The 13,413-nt window shown below is 43.9% G+C and overlaps 1 protein-coding gene across 1 annotated transcript; it reads left to right on the top strand.

The window, feature by feature from the left end:
• Positions 1-741: 741 nt before the first annotated feature.
• Positions 742-9,102, top strand: TUBB6 (tubulin beta 6 class V). Its single transcript, XM_027885357.1, has 4 exons — positions 742-866; positions 1,485-1,593; positions 2,671-2,781; positions 7,467-9,102. The coding sequence occupies exons 1-4, from the start codon at positions 810-812 to the stop codon at positions 8,528-8,530; spliced, it is 1,341 nt and encodes a 446-aa protein (XP_027741158.1). The 5' UTR covers positions 742-809; the 3' UTR covers positions 8,531-9,102.
• The last annotated feature ends 4,311 nt before the right edge of the window (positions 9,103-13,413 follow it).

Here is a 13,413-nt window from a genome sequence, read left to right as displayed (position 1 = left end):
CTATATATTGGAATAGGCTATATAGATAATGGCATCCCATGGAAGAGTCACTCTGGCATCAAAGCAGGCATCCTATACCTGGGAAACCATGCAACAGTTATAAAAAGGGATCATAAAGCAGATTCAGCAGCTGTGGGAACTTGTTTCCTCTCTGGAGGAGAAAGAAAATCTCCTTTTTCACTAAAAATGAAGCTATTTAAATCATGCATATCCCAGGGCATGCTCCGCATTGTGGTGACAAGAGCTTTCAGCAAAGTTGCTCTGCGGTGACTGCTTGTCATCCCAGCTAGAATTTTCAGGCAGCAGTTTATCTTGCTGGCAAAACCACGTCGGAAAAGAGCCGTGCAAAGAAGATGGCCCTTGGCAAGGCACGGAGAAGGCCCACCCATTCCTTTGGACGCTGCCCCGTCAGCGAAGGCTGCGATCTGCCCAAGGAACGACCGGAGAAGGCGGCGATGTCCGCCTGCAGGGCGGGGCTCCCGAGGGGGATGCGGAGGATGCCGGACCCACGTTTGCCAAACTGGGTTTGGGTGAGCAGCAGATTATGGGGCAGGAGGACCCCCCGGGACCCCCACTGCCGATGGGGACAAAGCGAGCGGCTGGTGTCACGCGGCGGGTGCCGTCACCGCCCCTGTCCCTGTCCCGGCGAGGGACCGAGGGCGGTCCCGGCCGGGGCGGCCGCTGGGAGAGCGGCGGGGGGGTGCGGGGAGCCCATAAAGCACCGCCCGGTGGGCCGGCACCGAGCACTGCCGGGCTGGGCGGCGGGACGGGACAGCGGGAGCGCGGCTGGGAGAGCTGGGGGTACAGCCATGAGGGAGATCGTGCACATCCAGGCGGGACAGTGTGGAAACCAGATCGGGACCAAGGTGAGCCTGAAGGGGACCCGCTGGCTGCCCGCTCTTGGCGGAGCCTCTGAGCGCCCGGTCATTCCTCGGGGCTGTGGGACTCCTCAAGGAGGGGGACTGGGCTGGGCTGGGCTGGGCTGGGCTGTGCCCCTCGCCGCCCCCTCGCCCCTCCGGGCCGCCTGTGCCCCGAGCGATCCGCTGCCGAGCTGCGCCGGACGCGCCCGGGGCACCGCGCATCGCACCGCTCCCTGTGACCATAAAAGGCTTTGGGAAGTGCCCAAACCAAATGGGACCTCTTTTTAAAATTATTTTTAAAATTATTTTTGCGTTGAAACCGTCCAGGCTGCGGTTCAGAAGCGGGGGGAGCGGGGGGGCGACACAGCCCGAGCGGCCCCGGGGAGCGCTGAGGCGGCGCAGCCCGCCCGGGCGGGGAGCGGGGCGGCCGCCGCTGCTCCGTTGGATTTGAATTCTGGTGCCTGCCCCGCTCCCGCTCCCGCTGCAGGCGCGGGCAGGGTGGGGCGGCGGGCACGCCTGGAATCCGGCAGCTGCCGCAGGGCCGCCGCCCACCCGGGTGCTGGGCAGGGCCCCCAGTGCTCCGCAGGGGAGTTCCCAACCCGCTTCTCGCTTTTCCTCCCTTAGTTTTGGGAAGTAATAAGTGATGAGCATGGCATTGACCCAGCCGGAGGCTATGTCGGTGACTCAGCGCTGCAGCTGGAAAGGATCAATGTCTACTACAATGAATCATCTTGTAAGTGTGGGACGGGGAGGGGAGCGGGACAGAGGACTCCGTGGGAAGGGGCACAGGAGTCTGGGAGAAAACTGCACATCTGGCCGCCCTCCTTGCATGCCATTAGGCCCCTTAGCTGTGCCCGGCTCAACCCACTATGCACAGAAAATATTGCCTACTTTCTTACAAAGTTATCTCCCCAGACAGAGAGAATTGGCACAAGGGGCTTCCTTGGGGTCTGAAGGTGGACATTTGTTTTTTATTTAGCGCAGCAGTAGGTGTTTGCTCTTCTAACACATGATTACTTCATCAGATGCATCGTGTCAATTACCTCAAATTAAACAGTTGGTTGTATAAGCCTGCACCTGTAGTACTCTAATTTCATGAATGAGAGGGTTGGGTCACAGGTAATAGAGAACTGAACAGTAATTCATTAATAGGATGCCAAAGGCGTCCAAATCCCCTGAGTCAGTCTGGTGTTGGAAGGTGTTAACAGTGTAAAATGGAGATCTTGAGTCCTTTGGTCTATTGACATGAACTTGCAAGTGTGAATGTTTCATCTTTTGTCCTGCTTATGTTAATTCATATTATTTAACTGAGTTTGAATGATTTCAATTTGATACGGATGTTTTATTTTGTGCTTTGTGGTAGATACGCTGTTTACGCCATGTACACCAAGTAGCCCTTTCAGTGGAGGAGAATCCTTCAAGCATTAAAGCTTGTGAGATGTATTAGGATCATTTGACCATAAGCACTTTACTCCCCCTGTTATTCACAGAAAAGATTACCTACTTGGTTATAAAGAACGTGTAAACCATTTTTTTCTAATCAGAAACTTCCCTCCCTCATATCTATTGCTAATAAAGAGCTTACAGAATGTTATATACCATCTATAGAACCCAAAAGATGTCAGTTCTGTTTTTCAAGCTGAATTGATTTGTTCCCAGAGTACAGGGTTTTTCACCACCATGACTTTCTGTATAGGAAGTACTTATATATGTATGAACTATGTATTAGAGTAACAGTATGAGACATATTTCTGTGTTAAGGGCTATAACTGTGTCAGAGCATTAAGGGCATGCTTACTTTTTGTTGTAGCCCAGAAATTTGTACCGAGAGCAGTCTTGGTGGACTTGGAGCCAGGAACCATGGATAGTGTACGATCTGGTCCTTTTGGTCAGCTCTTTCGGCCCGATAATTTCATCTTTGGTAGGTGGATGTTACTTTTTAAAAAACAAAACTCTTTTTTTGTAAAAAACAAAGCAGCTGTTTGATTAGCAAGTGAATGGTCACAAAGCACTTAATCTCTCTGTTCCAAAGTGATCTCACTGAGAAATCCTAATAGCTAACAATGCGATTGAAGTTATCTGTTAGTCAGTCAAAAGATCCCGTTAACTGAAAAAGTCATTCTTCTGTTAATCATTCCTTCAATTAGTGAACTGCTGAAAGTTTCTTATGGTATTCAGATAAAGTACATTTGCTTTCCATATTTGTGAACTCCAGAGAAATCCTGAGGCCACTTCTTTGCAACAAAATGCATGGAAATTCTGCAGAAAAATGGCAGGGGGAGGGAAAACCTCAACCACAAACCAACCAGACTACTCTTCACTTGAATTCATATTAAATCCTTGAGCATTGAATTGCTTTTAGGCTGTGTAATTAAACTTTTTCAGTAGATCCTTACAGTATAGTAATAGTGGAAGAAGAACAACTGTAACATGGAAAACACTGTCATGTCATTACTGGGTTATTTTCCAGCATAATGAGGAACAGTCTGAGAGTATGTGGAGAACTGGTTTTGCAGTGTTCTTGCAGAGGGTTGGTTTTGCCTTTACTGTTCTACTTTGTAATTCTGTGGTACTTTTCATCTAAGCTTAAAAATGCACATTACCCTTTCTGAGCAGCCTTATGAAGTACAGAAGCATTATCAGTTCCTTTGCACTAAAGGAGAAACAGCATGTGGAAGTTAAGTGATCCTGAAATAGGAAGTCTGAATGAAAGCTACCATGAGAACTCTCGTGTCCTTTTGGTTTCCAAGTCTGCACTAGCCACAAACATTTCCTTCTGACAAGGCAAGCTTAGGTTGGAACTTAGTTTGGTATATCGTGTCAACATAAGGAAGGAACAATGCCAGGGACGGACAGAGAAAGGATAAACATTATTTGGGTGGTATAAAACAAACTTAAGTCTGGGTTGTTGCTGGTGAGGTGGGAAGTAAAGAAGCCATACAGAGTCCCTCTAAGTCTTTGACTTAAAACTTTTAGTGTTCTATTGAACGTTGTTCTCCTGTAAATTCCATGGCAGTGACGTTAAGGGTCTCTTCCAAAGGCTCTCTGTTACAACATGTAGAATTAAGCTTAGGGAGAAAAGCCATAGCTCTAGTCAGCTTTATGAAGTATGTTTCTGGATTCAGGTTTCTCCTTTCATTCCCTTTCCCCTGCATGGACCACACAAGCCCTCTGAAAGTGAATTCACCTGACCTATGAAAATACTTGAACTGAAGCTTTACAGTTTGGCACACCACCAGTAAAACCAGAGCCAAATCAATGCAGAATGTCTTCAACAATAGTCCTGTTAACTGTACTCCCTTCCTGCCAAGATAACAATGAACCAACAGCATGTGATCAACTCGTATCTGACAGAGGCCCCTGCCAGCATCAGGCACTGTCCTCCCAACCTGCTGAATAATGTAGAATGGCTGAGCGCTGAAGTAATGATCTTCTGTGTTAAAAGCCAACAAAGCATTTTGTTTTCTCTTTTAAAAATCTGGCCTGGGCCCACAAAGGATTTTGTGGCAGAAGCTGGCAGTCCTATACTTGCTGTACCCCAGGCTGTTGGGGTTCATTCTGATGGAGATGTTTTCCACCTCTGCAAGTAACCATGGACCATCAGTCAGGATTTCATGCAGGTATACTGAGTATGTGATCACATATTCGAGTTATGGGAATTTATCTCAGACCAGCAGGAGATTTGAGATGGATACAAAACGGTCCTTATACTTTAATGCTTATGTTGACAAAGTAGTGATCTGAAAAGTGAAGGAGCACAGATGGAATGATCTTGCTGTATGAGAGCAGTAGATCTCCTGGCCTTCTGACAGCATACAGTTGCCCACCAGGAACTGCTCTGAATGCTTGTGTATCTCCTCTCGTTAACCAGTTTTCATTTGTACATTTTAACATTTGTCTTTCTTGTGTACGACCTTGCTAGATTTGCTACATAAATACCATTTGAATTTAAGTTGTATGAACTGGTGGGAGCAACCACAAAATGGCTCTCAGGCAGTCACAGGCGAGTTCTGCAGCAAGGCTGTTCACAGTAGGCTTCTAAGCATTAGTGTGCAAACTACTGCTCTTTCTTAGCAGGTTTGTCTCCTATTTCAAGCAGTGAAGAGAGGAAAGGAGTGAGGGATTAAAAAACCAATTGGCTGTTCACAAATGGCTTCTCTGCATGTGCAGCTTAACCTGAATGTCTTTGATAACCCTACAGTGTGCTGTAAAAAGAAAGTGATAGAAGGATCTGGAAGCGCCAAGAGGGCAGATAAGTTGTGGGGTTGCTTCGTGCAGGCTTCTTTAGATCCTGGCAAACGTACAGTGAGAAATGACAGAGGCAGTACACTAGAGATGGGCCGCATACAACACAGAGCTTCCAAGACTGCCAAAGGTTTCGCCAAGTCCCGAGTTTTGTGAACGCAGGCTCCTTTCCCACCTAGAGAGTTTAGTCCTGCTGGAACTTCATAATTTTTGTGTAGGATTTTCAGAGGTCAGTTAGGTAGGCACCTGATAAGTGGAGGCCATCCAGTAGAGTTTTGTGGGATCACAGTCAAGATTTCTGGGTGTGTGGCAGTCTTGGCACCTCCAGACTGCACTGTGTTGTCATGGATAAGAAGTCTGGAGCTCCCAGGGCTTATTTTACATTTTGCTTGTAGTGGTAGTGTGGTCTTACAGTGTTGTAGAGCTAGTGGGTGTGGAAATATAAGATTACTGGGTATAAACAGCAGGAAATCTCCAATGAAAATGTCAGAGACCCTAGGCACGTGGCTGACTGGTGGAAGAAGTGCAGTGTTATCACAGTGGTAGCCAGTAGAGAGAGGGCTGGAGGGAAGCCATTAGTTTTGGTGTAGGCAGCCACTGGTGCAGTTCCATGATGCAGTTTAGATACAGAGCTTGTGCTAGTGCAGTAGAGAGAGGTGGTATGGTAGTAGTTGTGTGGGCATGGAATTTGTGTCATGCAGAGTAAAACTGAGGGAGTCTAGTACACTGGAGGACAGGTCCACCTCTGTGTTAGTCATGCTACCTTCTAAATTTTGCAGACTTAATCTGCAAACAGAGCAAAAGCAAGTAAAATCAGTTTTTACTGGTTTTTTTTTCCCATGAAAATAAAATTTTCCCGTTTGTTAGAGTAATTACCCTTCTCTTATCTTGTGTTTTGTTCCTATTCCCTACTTCTTATCTTGCTGCGCACTGAGGAAGGGCCACACATTGTTTACACAAGGGGCAACCTATAAGATAAAGTCCTAAACTCAGAAGGATCTTAACAGAGCTAAATTCTGTATTTTGGAGTGATGTCTGCTTGTTTGTGTGCATCCTGACATGCTGCCCTATCTGTAGTAGGGGATCTGCTCAAATGGTTACAAACATATTTAATTCTGGGAGGATATTACTGTGTGCTTTGCCCAGCTGGACAGGAAGTGCTGAGCTCCCTGGGCTCAAAGAGAGAAAAATATAGCAGCATACAGAACAATGCATTAACTAACCAAATGCACCATGAGGAAACCAGGCATTTATGCAGTGAAAATAAAGTGCGTAATATTTAAAAAATATCCCAGCCAGCAGTTTCCCTGGTTGATGTGTTTGGCACCAACACAGTGCACTGGGAATTGAAATGAGACATGGTAATAGGAAGGGAGGGGAAGGTCTTGGAGAACAACTCAGAATTTGTCAGCTATGCACTTGATTCTGAAACTGCTGTTCTTCCTGAATACCACTCACAGGAGTAAACTGAGTTCAGAGCCACAGTGTATGTATATAGTAGTCACTGTGAGGAACAAGAGTGTTAAAAAACTGATCCCCCACTTAATCCTCCTTGTTACTTAAGTAATACCAAAATGGTGGCATAGCAAATGATCTGGACTGTTCATCTTAATAAACTGAGTGGCAGACAAAATGAAAATAGCCTTGTGGAAGAAAAGAAGAGGTTTATGAAATATCAGTAATCCAGTTTTGCAAGTTGCTTTGCACGTCCTGAAGAACGGGGAGTTTGTAAGAAACCAGTAAAACCTAAAAGACACTTAACTTCCAAGTTTTTGAAATAATGGTCTTGAAGCTTCTTTTGATCAGTATTTTCATTCAGGAAATTAAAAAAGCTGTAGTTCCTGATACAGCAAGTTAAATAGGACTTCTGAAGCCCAGCTTCAGAATGACAAAGCTGGCTCTGTGTCTTGTGAGAACAGTCCTATTTCATTTAGAAATATATACCTGTGATTTAGCTTTGTATGCATTGTGGTCCTTACAGACCACATTTTTTAATATTAAACAGTCATCTTGTGTTTACAGAAAAATCAGGATTGGAAGTGTGAAAGCTTTCAAAACAAGGAGTCAAGGCTACCTTTACATATATGGAAGGTAAAATACCAAAAAGGAAGAAAAAATGTCCAAAGGCATAAATGAAAACTACTAGATACTAAAAAAATTATGTTGATACTTCCAGTGTCAACATAATATTTACATATATATATATGTATCAGATATTATGAGACAAAACTGAACAGCACAGTTATCTACCTGACAGATTTATAGCAGCTTTTGTTACAGATATGAACCCATTCAGTGTTCAAATATGAAACCTTACCCATAATTTTGTATATTTTCTTTTCCTGTTGTATGTTATTTTAGGACAAACTGGTGCAGGAAACAACTGGGCTAAAGGACACTATACAGAAGGGGCAGAGTTGGTTGACTCTGTACTTGATGTAGTAAGAAAAGAGTGTGAACACTGTGATTGCTTGCAAGGATTTCAGCTCACTCATTCCCTGGGAGGAGGGACAGGATCTGGCATGGGAACCCTACTCATCAGCAAGATACGAGAGGAATATCCGGACAGGATAATGAATACCTTTAGTGTCATGCCCTCTCCAAAGGTTTCTGATACAGTGGTGGAGCCTTATAACGCTACGCTTTCAGTCCACCAGCTGGTTGAAAATACAGATGAAACCTACTGCATCGACAATGAAGCTTTGTATGACATCTGCTTCCGCACCCTGAAGCTCACCACTCCCACATACGGTGATTTAAACCACTTGGTTTCTGCTACCATGAGCGGGGTAACTACATCCCTGCGTTTTCCAGGCCAACTAAACGCTGACCTCCGGAAGCTGGCGGTGAATATGGTCCCCTTCCCACGCCTTCACTTCTTCATGCCAGGCTTCGCTCCTCTGACAGCCCGAGGCAGCCAACAATACCGAGCACTCACCGTGCCGGAGCTCACCCAGCAGATGTTTGATGCCAAGAACATGATGGCAGCCTGTGACCCAAGACACGGCCGATATTTGACGGTGGCCACTGTCTTCCGTGGCCCCATGTCCATGAAGGAGGTTGACGAGCAGATGTTGGCCATCCAGAACAAGAACAGCAGTTACTTTGTGGAGTGGATCCCAAACAATGTCAAGGTGGCGGTGTGTGACATACCTCCCCGTGGCCTCAAGATGGCTTCCACTTTCATTGGCAACAGCACTGCTATTCAAGAGCTCTTCAAAAGGATCTCGGAGCAGTTTTCGGCCATGTTCAGGAGAAAGGCCTTCCTCCACTGGTTCACAGGAGAGGGAATGGATGAAATGGAATTTACAGAAGCAGAAAGCAACATGAATGACCTGGTTTCAGAGTATCAGCAATACCAGGAAGCAACAGCAAATGATGGAGAGGAAGCGTTTGAAGATGATGAGGAAGAGATCAATGAATAAAGAAATTAGGTGTGCAGTTTTTTCCAGTCCAAATTCTCAATTCTTGATTTCTGACAATTAGGCTTGTAAATTCGTATTTATGTTAAAAAGAAAAAAAAAAAAAAAAAAAAGGGAGCATGAATTTCAGGTGTTAGAGGTGCTCCTCAGAGTCCATTGAGATCACTGAGAACATTCAACATTTCTGGAAATCAGGCCATTTCTATTCATGAGACAAATGTAAGGCATTCATTTAAGGCTTTGGCCTAAGAGTCTGAACACAGAGATTGCTAGTTTGGGATATTTTTTTTCCAAACAGGTTGTCATCCCTAAAGCTGTAGAAGAGAAGATGTAAAGTAGGCCTGAAAATCTTCAAATTAGAGCTGTGCTATTTTCATCTATTATGGGTAAGAAAAGCTTGAGGGTTTGAAGCACTTATTCTGTACCAGATGTACAATACTGAACTGCCAGAAACAAAATTTATTCATAATAAAAAGAAGAAAAAGTTTTTTTCATGTTCTGTACAGTAACTGCTGACAGTGATATTTGATTCCAGTACTCTAAAACCAAAATAAAAATAATTAGTATCCTCTCAAGCAGAAGTGTTTTGGGCAGTCAATACTATGTAAATATCCAGTGAACTGCAGGCTAGAAGCTGGATTTGTGACTTCACCACTTGTTGCTGAATAATCACAGATTATATATATGAAATCTATCAGTCTGTGATGTGTTCTTCATGGATCCCCAGGATTTAAAGTGACACCTCGGTATCTTGCTGGTGCCCTGCCTTTCTGGCTATCACCAGTTGCTGGTGCTGTTCCTATCTCTATCCCACCCAGTCCATACAGCTGAATTTCAGATATTCCCCAGATGACAATGGGAGAGGGGACATAGGCTACGTGTCAACAGATCTCACTACCTAGGTTTGTGAGTTCACCACACCTCTAGATGCTGTGCATGTCTTGCTACCAAGATAGGTTAAAATAACTGGACAGATTAAGGTTGAAGTACAAGAGCATTTATCCACAGTATTCAAAGGAGCTGGAAAAATTAAAGATGAACAACAGGTTTATCTGCTCACACTAAAGGCAGACCAGAAAGGTCTCTGCATAAGCCAGCTGACAAAGTGACTGTTGGGCATTCGCTCCTCGTGCACACTTTATGTTTCTGCTCATATCAATTAAACAGCCCTTCTCCATTAGAGAGCCTCCACCAGAGAACACTCTGTCTACATGGAGTCTCTTATTTAGGCCAGTTTCTAGGCAACAGAACAAGCAAACAAAGGAGAAACCCTCTGGAAAGCCAAACTTCAAATGTTTCAGGAACTCTTTGTTTTTTCTTCTTGCCTTCAGAAGCACTTTCCAAGCAAAAAGTGTTGCTCAATACTTTAAAAAGGCACTTTACAAACAGTGTAATTTGTAGAGATACATTGCTCCTGACAACACAATATTATGTTTTGTTAGTTTGGGATTCAGGGAATGACACAGTGTTTTATGAAGTATATGAACCAGGCAACTGTCGTTCACAGGACCTGAAGCTGCCTGCCTAATTCTGTTCCACATAGAAATGGAACTAAATTAGCTTTAATCAAGTACAAGTTTTTCACAGTAACATGAAGTGACTTCAGGGGTTGAGACACAGCTGCTGGAACGTACTGACCAAACTGACTTTGGCATAGTGGTGTAGGCAGAGACTGGTTGATAGTCTTTAGAAGGGTCATAATAGTCAGCAAATTCACAGGGGCCACATTCGTTGCAATGTCTAGTGATGCCTAAAGGATTTGTGAACAGCAATACAACATTTAAATATGCATTTTGTGAATGTGAGATGTGGCTATGTATTAATCGCAGCATGAGATAAACTTATAACGCAATATGCATTAAAGAGAATTAACATGTAGTACCAGTACAAAGCAAAAGCAAAATCCATTGGGAATAAAGCCATTAAACTTCAAACTTTAGTTGATTCTTTGTAAATGGCAGGCTATTGGCTTTGAAAGGGAGGAAAATGCGTTACAGGCTCAGAGCCTGCTATCACACAGCTTTCCAGTTAAAGCACTAGCACAGTTCCAAATGAAGTTCACTTCCAAATGAAATAGAACTAACCACCTTACAGCTTGTGGAACTGCATTTTGTTATAATACAAAATTCATACCTTGGTCCAAGCCATAAATTCTGATAGTACTGTGGGGGGGGGGGGAAAAAAGTTCATACTTTAAAAATGCCAGGAATCTTGGCATTCCTAAATAATTGAGTTGTTATTCACCCGGTGAACCAGCCCGTTCTTTATTGTTTTCCGTACACTTGACACAAAATGCAGAATATACACTCTAAGGCTGTGCAATCCAGACCTAACAATGTCCTCTGATCCTGCTTTGACTCATCCATTTTTTCTTTCATATGTGTTTACTTGCAACTGTTTGGTGTGAATTTCTAGAATGTGTGGAGGTGAAAAAGAAAACTAATGCCCTCTTAGAAAAAAAAAGACAAATCTTCCATCTGATCTTAGGGGGGAAATACCCAAGCCACCAAAGTGAACCCAGGAACCAGTGGTCAGAACATCGTGAGAGGACCAGCTTACTTATAAGCAGTAAGTGAACCATGGGAAGCACAAATGCATCCTGTTCCTCTTCAGTCAACCAACTCCAATAGTCTTCCTTTCCTGACGTACAACTGAAAATCATTTTAGTAACAGGCTTAGTGAACAATTCTTCCAGCTGCCCTTCCTTTCAAATAACTTCCTGCTTTTTCCTTGGAAGCCTCTGATTTTGAAATCTGCATGCTGAGTCTCACCTAGCTTTGTTCCTCTTCTCGCATTCTTCACCTATGTGTTTTTCATTTCTTCTCTGAATTTTCAGCCTAGTCTCTTGCACCTTTTATTTCTGTGGCCTGGCCCACCTTCATTTTCTCTCTTTTTTACTGCCTTGCAGCTGGCCACAGGAAATACCTCGCAGCAGGCTGCCAGGACAAGCCAGGCCTGAGGAAGCCTGGAAGTGCAGCTCTTAGTACTGATGTGGACACCTCTGTCAATGTTGGGATGAGGAATAAAAACGGCAACTTACACCACCTGAAAACAGGGAGTGGGTGAGGTGTTGCACAGAAAGAAGGTGCGGTATCAGGACAGAAACAGGAATCTAACCTGATGGGCCAGCTCCTTTGCAAAGTTGCTCCAGGCAAAGCCAGCAAGGAATTGGGCAGGCCCTTAGCTTTGACATGAGAGCCCATGTGTACTCCACCTTAAACAAGCCACCTTAGGCTCTTCATCTCTCTGCATCCCACAGTTACTGCTCTCCATTCCATTACTTGCACATGGATGGCCTTAGGAAAAGGTGGGTCAGGAAGGAAGAGTCAGGTTGGGAAAGAGGGTCTAGACCTGGTCTCCTTCTCCTGGCACTGGGAGGAACAGGGAACTCGGCAGCTCCCTCTGCACAGCACAAGCCCCTGCTAGTTGAGGCTCAGTGTGTTTGCAACAGAAGCTAATCCAGCATTATTGGCAGCCACAGCACAGACTAAACTTGATTTTCTTGATTTATGTTCAACCACCTGACAAATTTGTGAGGAGGCTAACTGACCTCTTCAGAGAGGCTGGTTGGGTAAACAGAACAGCTTTTTTTTTTTTTTTTTTTTGGTTATTGTTGTTTTTCCATATCCTTGTTTTTTATTCCAAAATCCTAACACTGTCAGATTCTGCAATTTTTGGCCCCAAATATTAAGACCTACTGAGGTAAGGTTAAACAAGGAAATTAATGCTCTAAAATAAAGGAAAGGTAAGGCCACTGTAATTATTAATATATTATTAATAAGCATGCACTTATTAATTGCATGCTGCAACTAAACAAGAGCGGAATTTAAAAGTAGCACAAACAGTAAGTAAGAGAAAACATTTCCTGCAGAGGAGACAATTCTTTCACAGTCTGGTAGTGCCGTTGTGAAGAGTTGGGGTAAGGGTTTTTGGGGTTTGGTTGGTTGGTGGTTGTGTTTTCTGTTGGTTTTATTTAGCAAGGAAAGAAGAAATGCACAATTCTGGCCTTTACTGTGTAAGCACAGCTAGTCCTCAGCACTGGGTACAAACTGCCTATACCAAACAAGAAGTGTTCAGCTAAATTGAGGGAGGGAAAATAGAACAAAGGAGGCACTAATACAGCGTACATGTTAGATACAACCTGGAGCACTCACACAGAAAATCAGTCACTGCTTTACCATGTCTGCAAGGTTTTTTATAAAACAACTATTGCAATAAATCATTCTAAACTTTGACTCCAATAATTAAAGAAATGAAGTTTAGTTTTTTTCAGACCGCTTTTCCTGTTTCTCCTTCATTCTACAACAAACTCAGTAGGGATAAAGAGAAGTGTTTAGCAACTAAAAATGCAAAGTAAATATGCCCCAGATTGCTATATTTGCTGTTTACCTTGCTCCTCTTCTCTGTAAAGCCAGGCAATACCAGAGATGGAAAAAGCTTCATCACGAAGGAAAAGAAAATGCAAAAGAATCATTTCCATAAACAATTTACTTCAAATAACTTGAGCAAAGGCTCTGATCTTTCAGACTTTGTCCTCCTACTGCTTTCTAGTATGTTGCAACATACAGATGGAATCAATCAGTAGTTATCTCCTTAACCTGCCCTCTGACTTGTAAGCCTTAAAGGAGTTCTAGTCCAGCAGAAAAGCTTGGTTCGTTTTCCTTCCCCACTTAACCCCCAACCACACTTCCCTATCTTCTGCTGAGATGGGGAGATAGGTCCTTAATTTTTGAACACCTGAATTCTCCCACTAATGAATCCTTAGCACACAGCAGACAATGAGAAGTAGCTCATTAAGATAACTGCATTCAACTAAGCAGAGGAAAAAGCTTTAGGTTAAGCAAACCAATATGAAACTCTGACAACCTTTGGGTTTGGCTGCTGTT

Source organism: Empidonax traillii, unplaced genomic scaffold, assembly GCF_003031625.1.
Source record: "Empidonax traillii isolate 1590-97213 ecotype Southwest subspecies unplaced genomic scaffold, ASM303162v1 scaffold165:size1224784, whole genome shotgun sequence".
In the NCBI taxonomy this organism is placed as follows: domain Eukaryota; kingdom Metazoa; phylum Chordata; class Aves; order Passeriformes; family Tyrannidae; genus Empidonax; species Empidonax traillii.
Note: the sequence above shows the minus strand (reverse complement) of the source record. Positions and strands in the feature narration are given on the sequence as shown.

Coding starts and splice junctions, on each gene's coding strand:
- TUBB6 (XM_027885357.1), top strand. CDS start 810: ATGAGGGAGATCGTGCACATCCAGGCGGGACAGTGTGGAAACCAGATC. Junction 867..1,484: donor GAAACCAGATCGGGACCAAG/GTGAGCCTGAAG, acceptor TTCCTCCCTTAG/TTTTGGGAAGTAATAAGTGA. Junction 2,782..7,466: donor GCCCGATAATTTCATCTTTG/GTAGGTGGATGT, acceptor ATGTTATTTTAG/GACAAACTGGTGCAGGAAAC.